This window comes from Tetrahymena thermophila (assembly GCF_000189635.1).
Source record: "Tetrahymena thermophila SB210 genomic scaffold scf_8254636, whole genome shotgun sequence".
NCBI lineage: Eukaryota > Ciliophora > Oligohymenophorea > Hymenostomatida > Tetrahymenidae > Tetrahymena > Tetrahymena thermophila.
This window is the reverse complement of record NW_002476405.1, coordinates 345748-363673: the sequence shown is the minus strand read 5'-3', so window position 1 is coordinate 363673 and position 17926 is coordinate 345748. Positions and strand designations below refer to the sequence as shown.

Here is a 17926-nt window from a genome sequence, read left to right as displayed (position 1 = left end):
ATTTGATAATTTTAAATTTTCAATTTCAATTGCACTTTTTATTCAACCAAAAAGGATATGTTTATTTTGCTTTTTTTTTCAGTGCAGCTAACTTTAGAAAAATTAATTCATTAACAAAGAAGTTCAGTCAACTAAATAAATATTTCTCTTTTCATATAATTTGCATTGTTAAAAACTTGGAATATCATTGAAAAAAATTTAAAATCTAAAATAATAACTTAAATAATCTTGGTAATTTATTTATTTGTAGATAAACTATCTATCTCTTTATCTATTTAATTCTTTAATACTTATTTTTAACTAAATATTGATAAATTTGTGTAAAAATCAAAATAAATCATTTTAATTTTTAAGTTAAATTACCAAAAAGCTTAAAAAAAGAATTTCTTAGAGATTTTTTTTTTTTTTTTGAAAAGTTATTAGAGTTATAAATTTATAATTAAATTTGTTAAAAATGTCAAATAAACTAATATCTAATGAACGAAGACAGTAAATAAATAAAAAAAAGTTTACAAAATGAATAAAAATACATATAGATATAAATATTTATCTCATGATTCATTAATTTATAGTTCTTCTATTTCTAAGTTATTGAATAATTAATATATTTAATTATTTATTTTTTGATCTTTCTGCTTAATTCTTAGGTATTAAAATTTTGATTTGTTTCATTTAAGAATGAATTAGATTGGATATAATTTATATTAAATATCGTCATATTTGGTAAAATATAATCAATTAATATTTATTTAATAATATTTCTGTTAAGTATTAATTGATTAAATCATTTATTCATTTGAAATCGTTTAATATTAGTAGAAATTGCAATAAAGAAAGTGCTGATTGGTTAATTTTTAATATGTATTTTACTTTTTGCAATTAAATAATATTTATTTTTCTAATTATCAATATGTAACCATCTATTTATTGCAGGCTACTTATATATAATGCTAAATTTTTAAGATTTATTTTCCATATTTAGTTTTAATTGTCGTTTATATTAATAATTAGCAAAGGAAATGAACAACAATAAAGTAGAGAGTTTTGAAGAACTCATAGTTATTAATAAAAATGTTGAAGAGATTAATGTAAATATGAAGTAAACTTAATAATAAAGAAAATCATTTTGATTTATTGCTTGTAAAGAAATAAATAGCTTAGATTAAAAGAGATCGGAGAGATATTTATGTACTTGAATAGGATGATCAAATTGGTAGAGCTAAGATTAGATTTAAGGTAAGTTTATGCTTTTAATTTGCTAATTTAAATTTGCATTGATAAAAAAAAAGCTGCAATGGAGTTAACTAGGAAACAATTTAGTGCATCAACGATTCTTTCACGAAAATGCTAAATCTTTAAAAACTTTCATTAGAATTAAGGCATGATAATTGATAGATATTGATTATTTATTTATTTATATTTTAAGATTTTAGATCAATTTCAAAAATAATATATATCAGAAATCAATAATAATTATGTATAGTTAAAATTAATTAAGTGATGAGGGAATTTCTGATCTATCTACAGGTTTAATGTATTTAAAAAATTTGACACACGTCAATATTGGATTGAGGTACTCAACATGAAGCATTTTTTATAACAAATTAACTATTTTTTTATTTTAAAAAAGGATGAACCAAATCACTCCTGTGGGAGCTGAAAAATTTTTGCTGAATTTAAAAGAAAATAGTAACTTACAGCATTTAGCTTTATCCTTTAGGTTTTTCAAAAATATTATATATAATCTTGTTCATTTGTTTTTGCTTTAGGAATAATTACGTTGGCAACAAAGGAACAAAATAAATTGGAGAGCTATTGAAATCCAATAAGAGTTTAAAACACTTTAATTTGAATATAGGGTAAAGTGTCAAAAATATTTATTTGTTTAATTTGCTTTTTTCATTTTTTTAGAAGAAACTTTATTGGCTCTTAAGGACTATCTGAAATATCTAATGGCATAAAAGATTCTTCCATGCTAGAAGTAGTCAGCTTAGATTTAGGGTAATTTAAATTAAAATATTATTTATTTTGATAATATTTTTACATTCAAAAATGAAAAAAGAGAAAATAATATTGAAGATGCAGGAATTGAAGAATTTGCAAAATGTGTAAAATATTGCAGGAATTTAAAAAGTCTTTCTCTAGATCTATGGTAAAGCTTATAATTTTATGCTTAGTTGTTATTTATTTAAGATTTTATCATTTAGGAATAATTAAATAGGAAACCAAGGAATTTACTAATTGTACATAAATCTAAAGCATTGCATCTAACTCAAATATCTAGCTCTCTTTTATGAGTAATATTTAACAATAAGTTCTTTAAAAATTAATCGCTATTAAATGAAAAAGAATTAATAAGGTAGAGTCTCCAGACATTTAAAAGTTTTTAAAACTAAGAAAACTATCTCAATTTAAGCACACTTTAAATTGAAAAATATTTCAATTAATTATTTAAAATCTATATACTTTATTTTTAATATATGTGACTTTAATTTATTTACTATTCACTTTTATAAACTCAAATAAAATTAAATATTTTAACTTTATCAAATAATTATTAAATTAATTTATTTTTTTCAATTAATAGCTAGTTAGTCTATTAATAAATTAAATAATTAATCTATTAAGTTTATATTTTATAATAGGTTGATTTATGAAACTTATTATATTCTTTTCTGTAAGTAAATGCGTTATTATTATTTATTTATTCAAATAATATCATTCATAAAAATGTAAATTTTTTCAAAATAATTAATGTTGAAACAATTTTATCACCTTTTTCAATGTAATTCTAAAAAAATAAATCAAAATAAATTACAAAATAATTTAGCTCATTTTTCATATTTAATGTTATCAACAAAATCTTGTACCTACAGAATTCTCCAAAATAATTTGTAGAATTGAATTTAAAAATTATTTGAAGAAATATTGAGAAAATTTTTACAAAAACTTAAATTTTTTTTCAAAATAAAAAATTTCTCTTTATATTTTGGCTATTCATAAAAACTTGGAGGGTTTTTAAAGCATGCAAGATGTTAGTTTTATTAAAATCCTTTAAAATTACTAATAGTTTTTATTTTTCCACTTATTTTTAAAAATGAAAAACACTTATTACTAATTAGTTAATTTTATTAAAAAGTTTAGATTTGCTTTAAAACAATAAATTTAAAGATTAAAATATTAATGAATTAGTATTCATTATTATTATTCAAATTTTTAAACTAACATTTACACAACATTTTTTATTTATGTTTTTATTTTAACAGATCATTTTTTAGAATATTTATTAAAATTTAATAATAAAATAAATTTAATTTTAGATATTTTAACTTTTTATAATTCAACATCTTATAATTTGTTTTTTAATATTTAACATTTTTGTTAAAAAATAGGTAGTTTTCTATTAAAAATTGAATGTAAAGAAATGTTTATTTTAAAAAATCTTATGAGGTTGAATGATTTTGATAATATTCTTTTCTATTTGTTTTTTGCATAAGAAAATAATTGAAGAAGTGAGTAAATAAATAAATACTCAATTTAAAATATATAAATAAAAAAGATAATTTAGATTATATTAGAAAGAGTTTATTATTTGTTTGTTTACTTTAATTATGGATCAGGATATTTTTGAAATTAGAAATTTTAGGTTGGTTCCTCCAAAAAATTAGATAAAAACTTAGAGCACCACTAGACATCCGCTATAGGGTATTTAACAGGGAATGGATTATGTGATAGTTGATGGAGAGAAACTGCAACCAACAGAAGACTTTGGGTGAATTATTAAAAGGATTCAAAGTAGCAATTAGAAATGACTCTAAAAATGTTTAAATAATAGGACAGTTTACGTTGGTGAATAATTGAAAGCTATGGCTTAGATTAGATACAAGCAAGGTTATAATTAGGTTCTTGATTATGTTAATATCGAAGTAAATTTTAGAAAATTAAGGATTTCATTTATGATTTATTTTGAATTGTTTTAATTAATTAATTTAGATTATTGTGCAAAAGTAAGATGATAAAAAGCCAACTAAAATTGCAGAAGCAAGAGTTAAAGACATTAAAGGTGGAGATGATATTAATGTTCCTTTCAGTCTAAAAATAGAGCAGGAAAAATAATACAATATTGCATTTTTTATTAAATATAAGGCAAAACCATTTATAAATAATCCATCAAGCGCTCCAATAATTCCAGAGAATCAAAAAACTAGACAATATAGAATATCTCCAAAGCTACCCTTTTTAATAGAAAAGAGCGTTATTTCTGATTTAGTAAAATTTATTTCTAATGTAATAAGGTTTTATTCATTAATATTTATTTTTCTTTGTTTATTTTTAGTATCCAACTTACTATTTGGAGTACTCTCTCTAGGCAAAAACTTAAATTGATTTTCTCTTTAAAACTGTTTCCTTTATTCCAGAGGACTTGTTTGAATCATAGCTCATAGTAATAATTATTTATCAGATGTTATATGAAGACATAATAAAACAATATTTTTATTAAAACAAAATAATTTTAATTAATCTTTTGATTAATGGTAAATTAATTAAATATTTTTGTATGTTAAGTCACTAGATTCTAGTGGACTAGTTTGTTTGAAGCCAGAAGAAAAAGAAAAAATCATATTTAAGGTGGATGTAAAACCTTATGCTATGGATGAATACAAAAATCTATTTCTTAGAGATTAAGCAACAATTAGTCTTGGGAGTTTATTTTTAGAATGGGGTATTTGTGGTGCTTATATGAATAAATCTGAAGAAGTTCCTTTGGAAAAATACGATATCGAGTTATAATTTGCTGAAAAACCTGAACTTTCAATCAAAAAAATTTCCAAATGCAGGCTTATTGTTAGCAATCCCACTAGATAAATAAGAAAAGCTAAAATCTTTTTAAACAACTTTGATATGGATGGGATCAAAGTTTTAGGCTTAGATAATTCTGTAAGATTAATTTTAAAATGAAAAATATTAACTTATTTTAAATATATCTTATTAATAAAAAAAATAAATAAAGATAGTCACATTCTCTGAGGAAAATTAGTATCAATTTGAACTAGGAGTTCATCTCCTCCCATTAGGGCCAGGAATTTAATTTATCAAAGGTCTGAATTTTAGAGTTGAAAATACAAATAAAAATTGCACTATCAGAAAAATGCTATAAGTCCTTGTTAAAACACAAGACGAACTTCTTTAATTTCCCAGTCAATAAAATAGAATGAACGAAGTAATAGATTTCTTTGCTGATAACTTTGATTCTACTAATAACTAAGTTTCACAATAAAGCACTTAAGCAACCTAATATTAGCCTAAGATGCAAGAAAATGATGACATTCAAGATTTTTTTACTGATACAACCAGTCAGGCTGCCAACAACGTTTATGCTTTTAATTCAAATTAAAACCAGCAAAATACGTAATATCAATAAAATAATAACAACGTTAATAACAGTAACAGTAACAAATAAAATTTGGATTCGATTTTCGACGATAATCTACTTGATTTTGACAGCACTAATTCTTAGCCAGGGGCAAACTTCAACAGTAGCAATAATAATTATAATAATAACAACAACAATAACAACATTAATAGCAGTTAAAATAACTCTAACAATAATATTAATAACTAATTTAATAATAATTTCTAAAATAATAATGAAAATAATTATAATAATAATAACAATAATTTAGATTTATTGTGATTATTGAATTAATTGTTTTAATTAATCAAATTATTTAATAAATTAAGTAATTTTCTCTTTTGTTAAAAATAATATTATCCTTTAACTATTTTTATAACTTAGAATTATTTTTTATTTTATTTTATTTTGCTTTTTCACTTTTATTAGATATATTTTATATTTAATATAAAATTAAAAATAGTTTTAATTTAAAAATTTATATTTTATTTTTTATAATTACTAACTAAAACTAAAAAATATCTTTATCCAAAAGAATAGTCAGTCACTAATTCAATAAAAATTACTTATTATTTTATATAATTATTTGAATTTTTTTCAGAAAAAAATCTAAAGATAATCATTTTTCAAATTATATTTTTTATTTATTTTAATAAATATATCAATTAACAGTAACAAAATAAATAAAAAAAAAATATTTTAAAAATAAGAATGCAAGCTAATTTATGAAAGTTTGATTTAATTATAAAAAAAAAAATTATTTAGTTAAAAATATTGTGCTTATGTCTTGATATTGTAGAAATATAATCAAAAATTTTAATTTAAAAATAATCAAATTTAGCTATTTTAATAAAAATCAAATGATTAAGAGTCAATATTTTAATTGATTTGGTTATAAATAATTTTAAAAAATAACTATTATGATTTTCATAAATTCTTCATTGACAAAAAAGTCTTTTTTATACTTTCCTTTTAAAAAATAACCCCGTTGTAAATTCTGCTAAACTGAAAATAGAACAAAACAAAAATGATTGGTTAATTTTATAAAATAGAAATTTTAATAAACTTCATTTCATCAAAAAAATTAACTTTGCTGACTTTTTTTTTAAATTGTTTCTTTCTTTTAATGATAAAAGAAGATTTTTTTTTTTTTTGATATTTAAAGCAAATAATAATTAAAAAAAATAAACAAAAAGTAAAAACTGCAAACAAAATATCCTTTCAATGAATTTTACAAAAATTGATATATTTTCATAACCATTTTTTTTTCATTTAGATAATAAGCGATAAGAAAAGAAAGGTTCAATTATAGGAGCTCTGCTAACATTAACAATTTTCATAGTTACGCTAACTTACTTTGCATATCTTACAAAACAATACTTAACTAACTAAATAAACCCTAAATACAGATCCCAAAGTTTCATAAGCGAAGATAACATAGAAATAGATTTGCGTGAAGATTTAATTGCATTCAGATACGAATATGATACAAATAAGATTATAGATTTGATATAAAATTAGTAAAATAAGACTTATGTTGTGAATTATGCTCTTTTCAACTACTAAAATGGATTGGATAATGAAATAATATAACTTGAAATAGTTAAGTGTTCTATCCCAGAATTAGAGGGTTATAATTGCTTAAACTTTTCTAATATGAAAAACAAAACAATAGTTTTAAATACAAGATAAAGGATTTTCACCTAAATTATTATAAGGACTTATAACTGCTACTAAACTGATTAAATAAAAAAAACTATTCCAGATAACTGTGCTGATTAAAATGACATTTCTTAATTGATTAGTGGAAGTAGAGCTGGCTTTCGAATTAAACTTTTTGCTTCTTAATATAATATAAGCTCTTAGTAAAATTAAGTAAGTTATAGAAATTAGTTTATTTTCTTAAATCCAAAATAAACCTTATTAACAACAATTAGTGCTTAAAAATAAGTTACTACTGTTAACAAAGGATTTTTAATTCAAGTTGAATCAAAATATTCATTTCCTATTTAGTTCAACTAATAAAATTAATCATACGAGTTAGATAATAAACCATTAAGTTAAGTATCGTATTAAGTAGATGAAGTTATTTAATATATTGAAATACAGTTTCCAACTTTTCCAGAAATCTTAGCACTTGTAAACAGCACTTTAGCTTTATTAATGACTATAGGCTTTTTTGGAAGAAAAATAGCATAAAATGCTATTAAAAGAGATTTTTTCTTTCTCTTTTTGCAAACAATATATAAAGATACATACGAATAAATATTGTAGATAAATAAACTTTTCGATTAAAAAAAAGTGGCCTACTTAAAAAAACGGATTAGTAAATACGAAATAGCTGAAGAAAACGAAGATAAAATTCTAACAAATTTTGCATTAATCAGATCTCAATCACCAAAAAAATTATCCTTCCTTGATTCAAATCAATTTATGCAATAAAGTAGAATTTTATTAAGCTAGGAAGGATTTTAAGATACACTATAAAGCCAGAGTAAAGAAGTTGAAAAAGTTAAAATTCCAAAACCAATACTAAACATAGAATCAAGTCCTTAGTAATCAAAAAATTCTTTTAGATTAGATTCCTTTGCGTTTTCATAAAAAAATCAAAGTAGAAGTCCAAAAATGAATAGTTAAAAAATCCCTTTTTAAAATCAAAATCTGAAAAGCAGTGATTCTATTTAGGTTATTAAAACAAGAAGATATAGTAACTGCAACAATTAAAAAATTAATCTTACTAATTAAGTGAGTAATTAAATATAAAAAAATAACGAAAGCCAAAGCCAAATAATAAATTAGACTACTAAAGAAGAAGTTTAAAATTATTACATTTAAAAAATTAAAACCTTCTCAGACATGAAAGTAATCTAAAACACAAAAAAATTAATATTCAAAAAAAGGTAAGAAAATAAATTATTAATTTAATTATTCATTTAAATGTTAATTAATCCACTCACTAAACTGAATATTTATGTATTTTAACAAAAGCTTTTGGAAAAAGGAAGCTCATTCTAAATTTGATGATATTAATGAATAAACTAAAAAATTAATTGAATAACAAGTTAGCAGAAGCTTAAATATTTTAGAATTTTATAAAGATATTATTTTTTTGAAAAAAGCTATTATGGTACTTTTAAGCAAAGAACAGCTGGCTGCTATCAATCTAATAGGTTGCTCTCCAAAAACTTTTGATAAAAAATTGAATATTTATTGTAAATAATTTAATTTATTTATATATTAAAAACATTTAATTCGTAAAATAGAAAAAACTAACAACTATTTCCAGAAGCAGATGGAAATTTACTCATCTGAAAAACTTTAATGCAAATACACTAAAAATTTCATTTAAATTTGCCTTAATAGCTAAAATTTAGAAAAGGTAGACTATAGGATAATTTCCTCAATTATTAAGGAAATATAGAATTGAATTTCATTCATTTTTCAGTAAATTATGAAGAGAAAATTTTTTTTGTAATGTGTAGGCATTTTATTTTTTTAAATTTGTAAATAGATTATTAACTACATATAAAAGTAAATTTTTAATTTATTAATTAATCATTTATTTGTTGATTGAATCAAATTAATTTTTTTATGCTCATTATTTTTGTATAATTTGCTGAGTCTTTTAAAACCAATATTTTATTTTTTTAGATTTTAATTTTCTTAATTTTTTTTTGTAAAATCTTAAATTATTATCAACTTTTATTTATTATTGTTTTCTTTTGATGAAAATAAATAGGAAAAATTTAGAATTTTGGAAGAATTCCATCAATAATTATTTATTTGTTTATCATTCAGTCAAAATCTTTTTTTAAATTTTAAAAAATCAAAACATTAATTAAGAATTTTAATAAAAAGTTAGCCAAAAACAAATAAGATATTTAATTTAATTCAGAAAATAATTAGAAAAACAAAATGAAGAATTTAGATTTTTATGATTCAGATTTACAATCTGATAATCCAGATGACTTCCACTCAGATCATGAACCACCAAAAGATATAGTTAGAGAGAGAAAATTGTTAAAAAAAACAGAATTACTTAGAATTTATAAAGAAATATGGCAGGTAGAATATAAATTAATAATTTTTAAGCTTTAATGTTAAAAAAAATTGTTTTTAGATTGGAAAAGGACTTCCTAAGCCAGCTAAATACGATTAAATAAAATTACAATATGAAGAAGTTTAAGACCCTGATGCTTAAAGTGATTAGACTGAGGAATAAAAAAAAGAAATGTTTGAAAAGTATATCAATCATGTAAAGGAAGTAGATCAAATTACTCCAAATTTAGGTATTTATTAATTTCACATTTAGGTAGAAATAGGGATCAATTCTATAAATTTATTTTTTAGGTATAAACAATTTCGAAGAGTGGTTTGAAGTAGTTGTTGAAAGCATGAAAAAAGGCGAAGTTAGCTTTATTATTTTAGAATATTTAAAATATGATGACAACAAGATGAAGATATTAGATAATAAAAAGCATTTTATGTTTTATTTAGAAGATTGGACCACTGTTATTGATTTGAATTAAGATATGACAATACTCAAGAAAATAGTCCAGAAGGGAGAAGGAAATCATAGAACAGAAAAATAGGATGAAATTATAGGTAGAATATATAAAGATTTTATTAATGCTTAATTTTTTAGTGCATTAAAGTTCAAATATTTATTGTTTTTGCTTATTTTTAATTTAAATAAATTTAAAAGTTAATTATTGTTTGAAGAGAGGAGAAGAGGTTTTGGATGAGAGGAGCGATGACACTCCTATCAGAGTTGAAAGTCTCTTAGAAAAAGGGATGTCTGAAGTTGTATGGAGGGTGATTAGATCTATGAAAGATAAGGAAATAAGTGAAGCCTAAATTAAACAAGAAGCATTTTTAAAAAAAGAAAGCGAAAGTAATTAGGAAAGGTTTAAAATAAACTAGCAAGATGATAATACAATATATTCTCTTACAGTCAACTTGAAGCAATTAACAAGAATTGATGATATTTTTGGAGATTAAATGGCTATCAAGAAAGAAATTCTTAAGGGAAATTCAACTGCAAAGCCTGAAAAAATAGCTAAAATATATTTTGAATTAAAAATAGAAATCGATGGAGAAATTATTTACCAGTCGATAGATGGAGATTTCCCTATATTGACAGAAAAGCAGGTATTTGATTTTGAATTCTTAGAGCAACAACCTACTTGCTGGAAATACTTTCTCGACGAGTATAAAATGTCAAAATTGTTAAAAAATACCCTAAGAAGAATGAAGAAATAAGAATACTCAGTCCTTGAATGCAGAGACAAAACTCTTATTTAATATGGAAAAGATTTTGAAATTATAAAAGAAAAGTATAATGGAGTTATTCCTGATTATGTTAAATATCACATCAAGTTGTATAATTTTACTGAAGGCAAAAACACATTCACAATGACAATAGACGACAAAGTTGAACAAGCATAACGTAAAAAAATTGTAGGACTTAGATTTATTCAGGTAAATAAAATTTTTTGATAAATATTATTTTTTTAAAAGATAATTAAATTATTTTATTGTTTAATATTTTTTATTTTTAAATGGAATTTTTATTATTAATTAGGAGTAAAATTTTAAAAAAGCCAGTAAAACTTTTGAAGCTATCAATGCTTTCTTCGAACTAGGCAAATTTATAGGTGAAGATGCCTAAAAAGTTCATCCTGTAAAATTAAAATTAAAATGAATAAATTAATTTTAAAATTAACTTCTTAATTTAAAATAAAAGCATAAAATATCAAGTTTACTTAATACTTCTTTATGTTATCTGAAGATTAAAAAGTGGGATAAATTAATTTTGACTTGTGACAAAATTCTTGAAATAGACCCTAATAACCCTAAGGCCATTTATAGAAAATGTTTAGCATTACAAGAATAGTCAGATTTCGAAAAGGCTATTGATATTTTAAATAATCTTATAAACAGCAACTAAAAAATTGAAGAAAATCAACTTTAAGAACTTCAAAAGCTCAGAAACATTTTAATCAAGTCATAGCAAGATTATTTAAAAAAATAAAAATAAGTTTTTTCAAAAATGTTTAGCTGATTTAATGAAAAATTAATAATATATAAATCTTTTCAAATAGTATTTATTTTTATAATTAAAAAATAATTTTGTATCTAATAAGGATTTTATTAAAATATAAGTAAAGTATATCTGTTGATTTTTATACTAAAAATAAAGCAAAATTTATTTTTAAACTATTTTATAAAATATTTATTCATTTCAAACAATATTTGTTTAAATTTAAAGAGATTTTTTTTTTACTACTAATCTTGTACAAAACTTATTGATAGAATTTTTAAATCAAAGTTTTTTTTAAATCAAGCTTTAATCTCTTAGTTTATTTTAGCAAATTTTATCAATTAAGTATTCCAGAATAAATGAATAAATTGATTTTTCTAAAATTTAGAAGACTATTTATGGAAAATGTTAAAAAGCAGAAGTATATTTGTAGAATTACATTTTGCCTCTTTATGCTTAAAAAAATTAGATCTTACATTTAATTAGTGAGTTTTATATGTAAGAAAGATTAACTAATTTACTTCTTAAGATATTATTCTGTTAAATTCTATATCTGATTAATTTTAATAACCAATTTTTATATTTATTAATAATATATTTCTTTCTTTTTTTATGATGTGCAATTTTCTATATCAATTATGTAATTCAAACAATATTAATTTATTATTTATAAATAAATATTTTTTCATAGATATTAAAATATCAAATAATAATAAATATAATAAAAAACTCTATAATAACTAAAGCTGTTACAAATAAGCTAAAAAAGGCAAATTTCAATTGATCTAAAACTCTAAAAATATGTAGGAGAAAAATTATCATGTAAAAAATTTAAGCAACTAAAATATCCCAGAAAGTATTATGCTTATAAGTGATGAAACTCTTATAAGTTTGTTTCAAGCAATTTAACTAAATGGAGAAAATCAAATAAACTAATTTGATACAACTATTAAACCTAAATTGATACTTTTACAAAAATACTTATAAAATAAGGCTTGTTTGTTTGCAGTAAAGCTTAGTTTTTCAGATATTTATACTTACTCTGCTATAAAATTGTTAAAGAGCAAATTTTACGAGTAATATATCCCTTTTGCTGAAACTTTTGATCTATTTTTATAGATGTTTGAGTAAATTCCTAAAATATAAGAAATTCTCTCATAAGAAATTAATAAGCTGATAAAAATAGAGGCTAAGATTAAAAACAGAGGATTTAGACTCTAAAAAATACACTGAATTTATTTTTACATAAATATCAAAACAAAAAAAGCAGTTTCAAACGCACATACATATATACATTAATAAATATTTAAATATATAAAATTCTACATTATTCAATTTATAGTACAAAAATAACAACAATATTAAATCTATTGTGTGCTTAATAAAAAATGTATTAAATACTCCTTATTATCTTTTCATAAATTAAATAAAAATATTTTAGATTTAATTTTCAATAATAACTTTTTTATAAAATTTCTAAAAATAGAATTAGTCTATTTTTTTTAAAAAAGAGTGTTTTATTTTTATTTTATTATAATTGCTTTGGATTTTTATTTTAATTTTTACATGATTTCTTGTTTGAAAAATGATTTGACGTTTTTAAAATGATGGTATTTGTTAGAATATTTTAAAATTAAGTTTTTAATTTGAAGTTAAATAATAATTTTTGAATGAAAATTTAATATAAATTTTGAGTTGAATAATTTTATTGAATTTTTAGAAATGAAATTATTAATGGTATTTTATACTACTATAAAAATATATATTCAATACTAATTTAGTTATTCAAAATTAAAACTTAGGGAATCTATCTGATTTTTGGTAAGCTTTAATTTCAGGAATGGCTTCGAAATTGTGAATAATACGATCAAAAGAAGAATTTGCAAATTTTTAATATTCATTTGGGAAGAATAATTTGAAGTTGACTAAAGCGCAGTAGGCATAAACATCAGCAATAGTTATATTTCCAAAGAAATAGGTTTTTTCACCAAGAGCCTCCTTCAATGAGTAGAGATCAGGAAGGATGTTGTTTTCTAAAAGTTTTTGCTTTTCTTCAGGAGTCATTTTTAAAGTTTTGAAGACATCGATAATCAATCCATCACAGACATATCTAATGTTTCCAACTCTAAATTTATTATCCCCACATCCTAAAAGTCTTTATTAATGAGTAATTTCAATCACATAATTAGCTATATTAGAAGCTTCAGTTATATGAAAATCACCTTAGATAAGATAAGGAAGGTTGGGGTATTCCAAGCCAAGTTTTTGTTTGTCTTTTCCAAACCATTCTGAAGCGTCTTATTAAGTATACTTTTTTTCTACATAAGGGTAATGACCTAATTCAAGAAGATATCTAATTGGCTAAGCTCTTAAGGGGATGTTCCAATATCCTAAAGTTACTTATTTTTAAGCACAAGTTTTGTTATCCATTTCTATCTATTCAAATTGCGAAAGAGATCTGCAATTAGTTTATTGTCTTTGTTTTATATTTTATTAAATAATTTAACTTTTTATCAATAATATTTATGATTTATTTTAGATATTTATATGATATATTCGCTACATTCAAACTCTACATAGAAGTATTAATCAGATTTTTTTCTTTTTCAGATTTCTATGACTTCAATTTCAATCAATTTTAATGAATGAATATATGAATGCATGAAAAACGAATAATGGATAATAAATGTTAACTAGGTACTAATTAATTAATTTATTTATTTATCAATTACTATTTTCCGCGTGATAATTTTGTAACAAACAAATAATTTTCTTCTATATCAAACAAGATTTTAATTACACAAATTTATATCAAAAACACAGTAACACCACTTTCAGAATTTAATATATTTACTTTTCAAAAAAATATTGTAATAATCCTATCTACAAAAAATAATAAAATTATCTTACAATAAAAAAATCACATATAATAGTAATCATGCTTTTGTCTACTTTTACAATCTTCAGATTTTTGACTTAATTATATTTTTTTTAGGAATCTGTGGAAGATCTAAATTTTTTCAAATTTTTAAAGTGAGCTAGAGTCCACATTTCTCTATATATAATAGCTTATATTGTCTTTCTTATGCGCTTCGATAAGAGTAACAAGTTTGATGGAAGAAAAGAGAGTCATTCAATTTTTCTGTCAATGTCTCTAAAAAATTTAATTTTTTCTTATTTCTGTTTCCTTATTATAGTAGAATAACTATTTTAAGGGATTTTATATGAAATATAAAGATAATTGTTTCTGTGCTGTTGAATAACTTTTAAATAATAGAAAAACTGAACTAAAATTAAATTAGCTATTATAAAAAATAAAAATTATGTGTAATTTTAGAATTAATAATTATAATAGCTTATTTATAACTGTTGAAATTAATTAAGTTAATTGTTTCTGAATAAATGTATGCTAATATTTTTGTTCAAATGCTACTATTTGGATATTATTGACAAAAAATAGGGTGTATTTAAATATCTTATTTTATCTTTACAATTTGATATTTTTCTATATCAAATAGATAAAAAGAAATAATTCTGATAAATCCATACTATGAATCTAATTTAAAAGAAGAGAGCCATAGATTTAAATATAATATTAAAAAACAAATTAATATTAATAAAAAACTAAAAATCTAATCCAAGCAATAAACAAACAATTAAAAAAGATCTTTAAAAATGTCAAACAACGATACACTTATTTTGGGATACTGGGCACAACCAGTTAGAGCTCAACCAATTAGATACATATTAGAAATAGGTAAGTACCCTTACAAGGAAAATTAGTACAAAACTCCTGCTGAATGGTTTGAAAAAGATTCCATGTCTCTTGGTTTACAATTCCCCAATCTTCCTTATATCATCAAAGGTGACTTAAAAATCACAGAATCACACAATGTTGCTTAATATGCTATTGAAGTTTCCAACTAATGCAATTTATAAGGAACTGGCTAATAAAAATACAAGATTGAAAATGTTAGATTAGTTGCTGATGAAGTGATGATGAAAGTCTTTGGAGCTATTAAGTTGAGCGGAGAAGCTTAAACAAATGAATTCAAGACCAATATTATCCCTAAGCTCACTCTTTTATAGAAGCACTTAGGAAACAAAGTTTATTTCTTTGACAATAAGCTATCTGTCGCTGATATTTACACCTACTCTGGTTTGTATATCCTCAAGAATAAATTCCCCGAACAATATCAACCTTTTGCTGCAACCTTTGATCCCTTTATTAAAAACTTTGAATCAATTCCTCAAATTAAAGAATACCAAAGCTCTGATCGTTTCCCTAAGTTACGTTGAAATTAAATATTATAATTTTATAAGTTTCACCAGTATAATAATATTTTATATATTGCATATCCTTGTAAAATTATATCAAGTTAAAATAAATTTAAATCATTCTATCAAAAATCAAACATTAATCGTTTACTTTAATTAAAAAATAAATCATAAGTTTCAATAAATAACATAGTAAAATTGAACATCATTTGAACAGATAATCTTTATTTTGAAAAAGTAAATTTATTTACAAAATAAATAATAAGTAATTGACCTCGCCAATATATTATTTAATATTAATAATAGAAAAATCTATAAATAAAGTGTATATTAAAAAAGATATTTTTTTTACAAAAGCGTCTTCCATGAATTTATATTCTTAATTTTATTAATTAATCAAATTCTACTATTAAGACTATTCTATTTTTCATATGAAAATAAAAATTTTTAGTTAGTTGTTTATATTTGACCTCAATTAATTAATAAATCATAATTTATATCGTTTTTATGGGTTATAAAATTTGCTTAAATTTATCAAAAAAATATAGTGTGAGAGAGAGATACAGTATAAAATACAAAAATAAAAATGGAATAAGTAAGAATATTATTTGTTAATCATTATTTAAATATTTCATAATTAAAATTTAGGGAATCTATCTGATTTTTGATAAGCTTAAATTTCGGGAATAGCTTCAAAATTGATTATTAGGTGATCAAATGAGCTAGCAAACTATTTATATTCATTTGGGAAGAATAACTTGAAGTTGACAAATGCGCAGTAGGCATAAACATCTGCAATAGTTAATCTACCGAAGAAGTAAGTTTTTTCACCAAGTGCTTCATTCAATGAGTAGAGATCAGGAATAATATTATTTTCTAAGAGCTTTTATTTTTCTTCAGCAGTCATTTTTAAAGTCTTGAAAACATCAATAATCAAGCCATCGCAGACATATCTAATATTTCCAATTCTGTATTTATCATCTCCACATCCTAATAGGTTTTATTAGCAAGTAATTTCTATGACATAATTAGCAATATTAGCTGCTTCGGTTAAATGATAATCCCCATGAGTGATATAAGGAAGGTTAGGGAATTCTAAACCAAGATTTTATTTATCTTTGCCAAACCATTCTTGAGCATCTTTCTATGCATACCTTTTTTCAGTGTAAGGAAAGTGACCTAATTCGAGAAGGTATCTTATTGGTTAAGCTCTTAGAGGAATATCCCAATATCCCAATAATAATTACTTATTACAGTTAGGTACTTCAGCAACTTAAATTGAACTAGAACCACAACCCATTCAATAATTTGTTTATTAGTTTGTGCTATCTTTTTTCAATTTTTCGTTTTTAGATTTAAAGTCAATTTAATTTTTTTATTAAATTAAGGTTTATAAATAAAGATATTTTAAGACTGAATGTATAACTAATCTATAATTTTAATTATTTATTTTTCTAGTTAACAAATCTATAACTATTTGACTAATAATCAAATCCTTTGTTTGAAAAAACAAATTTTGGTTAACTTTCTTCTACAATTAAAATCTAAATAAATTAAAATAAAAGCTTTAAAAAATATTAGTACAGCTATTTAAAATAGTATAATTGTTTATAAAATAATAGTAAGAATAATAGAAAATAAAAGACCTATTGCTATGCTATACCTTAGATCAGCTATACTTATTCATATTATTGTTATCAAAGAAAGATATATCTAAGATTAATAATTAAGTATTGCAATTTTGATCAAATGTTGCTTTTATAATTATAAAAATTTACATAAATAACCAAATTTTTATATTAATTTAAATCCAGCTTTATTTTTAATGGCTTTCTCATTACAAGATTTTATTTGATATAATTGAGTAATTAAAAATAGACTTTTTTATTATTTCAATATTTTTTGAATTTTGGTAATATATACTGTTGAATTCTTAATTTTTTTTGTTTTGTTTACATATTTTTCCAAAAAATTTCAGTAATCAAATAATTAATTTTCAAATTCATCCTTTTTTCAAAAATATGTGATAATATTTCAAAATTTACATCAATCATCAATCGATTTAGAAAATTAATAAATTTACCTGCTTAAATTTTAAAATATTCATAATGAAAGCAATAAAAATAAAACTTTTATATTTATAGAAATTTTAAAATAGCAAAGTTGAGTTACCATTTTAGATGTTTAAAACT

General features: G+C 21.6%; 7 protein-coding genes across 7 annotated transcripts; 5 read left to right on the top strand and 2 right to left on the bottom strand. All coding sequences in view use genetic code 6, as the record gives it.

Annotated features, from left to right (window-relative positions):
- Positions 1-1019: 1019 nt before the first annotated feature.
- On the top strand, positions 1020-2431 carry TTHERM_00490929 (kinase domain protein; the record flags this gene model as incomplete). The annotated part of the gene is made up of 10 exons (XM_001471311.2): positions 1020-1099; positions 1147-1236; positions 1290-1379; positions 1484-1573; positions 1631-1720; positions 1770-1859; positions 1912-2001; positions 2063-2152; positions 2208-2297; positions 2350-2431. The coding sequence occupies 10 exons, from the start codon at positions 1020-1022 to the stop codon at positions 2429-2431; spliced, it is 882 nt and encodes a 293-aa protein (XP_001471361.2).
- A 1108-nt stretch (positions 2432-3539) lies between these two features.
- TTHERM_00490928 (hypothetical protein) lies at positions 3540-5695 on the top strand (the record flags this gene model as incomplete). The annotated part of the gene is made up of 6 exons (XM_001471310.2): positions 3540-3772; positions 3836-3926; positions 3994-4269; positions 4337-4444; positions 4567-4938; positions 5012-5695. The coding sequence occupies exons 1-6, from the start codon at positions 3612-3614 to the stop codon at positions 5693-5695; spliced, it is 1692 nt and encodes a 563-aa protein (XP_001471360.2). The 5' UTR covers positions 3540-3611.
- Positions 5696-6637: 942 nt separating this feature from the next.
- On the top strand, positions 6638-8840 carry TTHERM_00490927 (AMP-binding enzyme family protein; the record flags this gene model as incomplete). The annotated part of the gene is made up of 3 exons (XM_001471309.2): positions 6638-8313; positions 8402-8625; positions 8677-8840. The coding sequence occupies 3 exons, from the start codon at positions 6638-6640 to the stop codon at positions 8838-8840; spliced, it is 2064 nt and encodes a 687-aa protein (XP_001471359.2).
- Positions 8841-9328: 488 nt separating this feature from the next.
- On the top strand, positions 9329-11477 carry TTHERM_00490920 (peptidyl-prolyl cis-trans isomerase FKBP62, putative; the record flags this gene model as incomplete). The annotated part of the gene is made up of 6 exons (XM_001016869.3): positions 9329-9478; positions 9534-9702; positions 9764-10018; positions 10119-10894; positions 10998-11096; positions 11160-11477. The coding sequence occupies 6 exons, from the start codon at positions 9329-9331 to the stop codon at positions 11475-11477; spliced, it is 1767 nt and encodes a 588-aa protein (XP_001016869.3).
- Positions 11478-13241: 1764 nt separating this feature from the next.
- TTHERM_00490900 (glutathione S-transferase, amine-terminal domain protein) lies at positions 13242-13886 on the bottom strand (the record flags this gene model as incomplete). The annotated part of the gene is made up of 1 exon (XM_001016867.1): positions 13242-13886. The coding sequence occupies one exon, from the start codon at positions 13884-13886 to the stop codon at positions 13242-13244; it is 645 nt and encodes a 214-aa protein (XP_001016867.1).
- A 1245-nt stretch (positions 13887-15131) lies between these two features.
- Positions 15132-15755, top strand: TTHERM_00490890 (glutathione S-transferase, amine-terminal domain protein; the record flags this gene model as incomplete). Its single annotated transcript, XM_001016866.1, has 1 exon — positions 15132-15755. One exon carries the CDS (start codon positions 15132-15134, stop codon positions 15753-15755), a length of 624 nt encoding a protein of 207 aa, XP_001016866.1.
- Positions 15756-16365: 610 nt separating this feature from the next.
- Positions 16366-17034, bottom strand: TTHERM_00490880 (glutathione S-transferase, amine-terminal domain protein; the record flags this gene model as incomplete). The annotated part of the gene is made up of 1 exon (XM_001016865.1): positions 16366-17034. The coding sequence occupies one exon, from the start codon at positions 17032-17034 to the stop codon at positions 16366-16368; it is 669 nt and encodes a 222-aa protein (XP_001016865.1).
- Between the last annotated feature and the right edge of the window lie 892 nt (positions 17035-17926).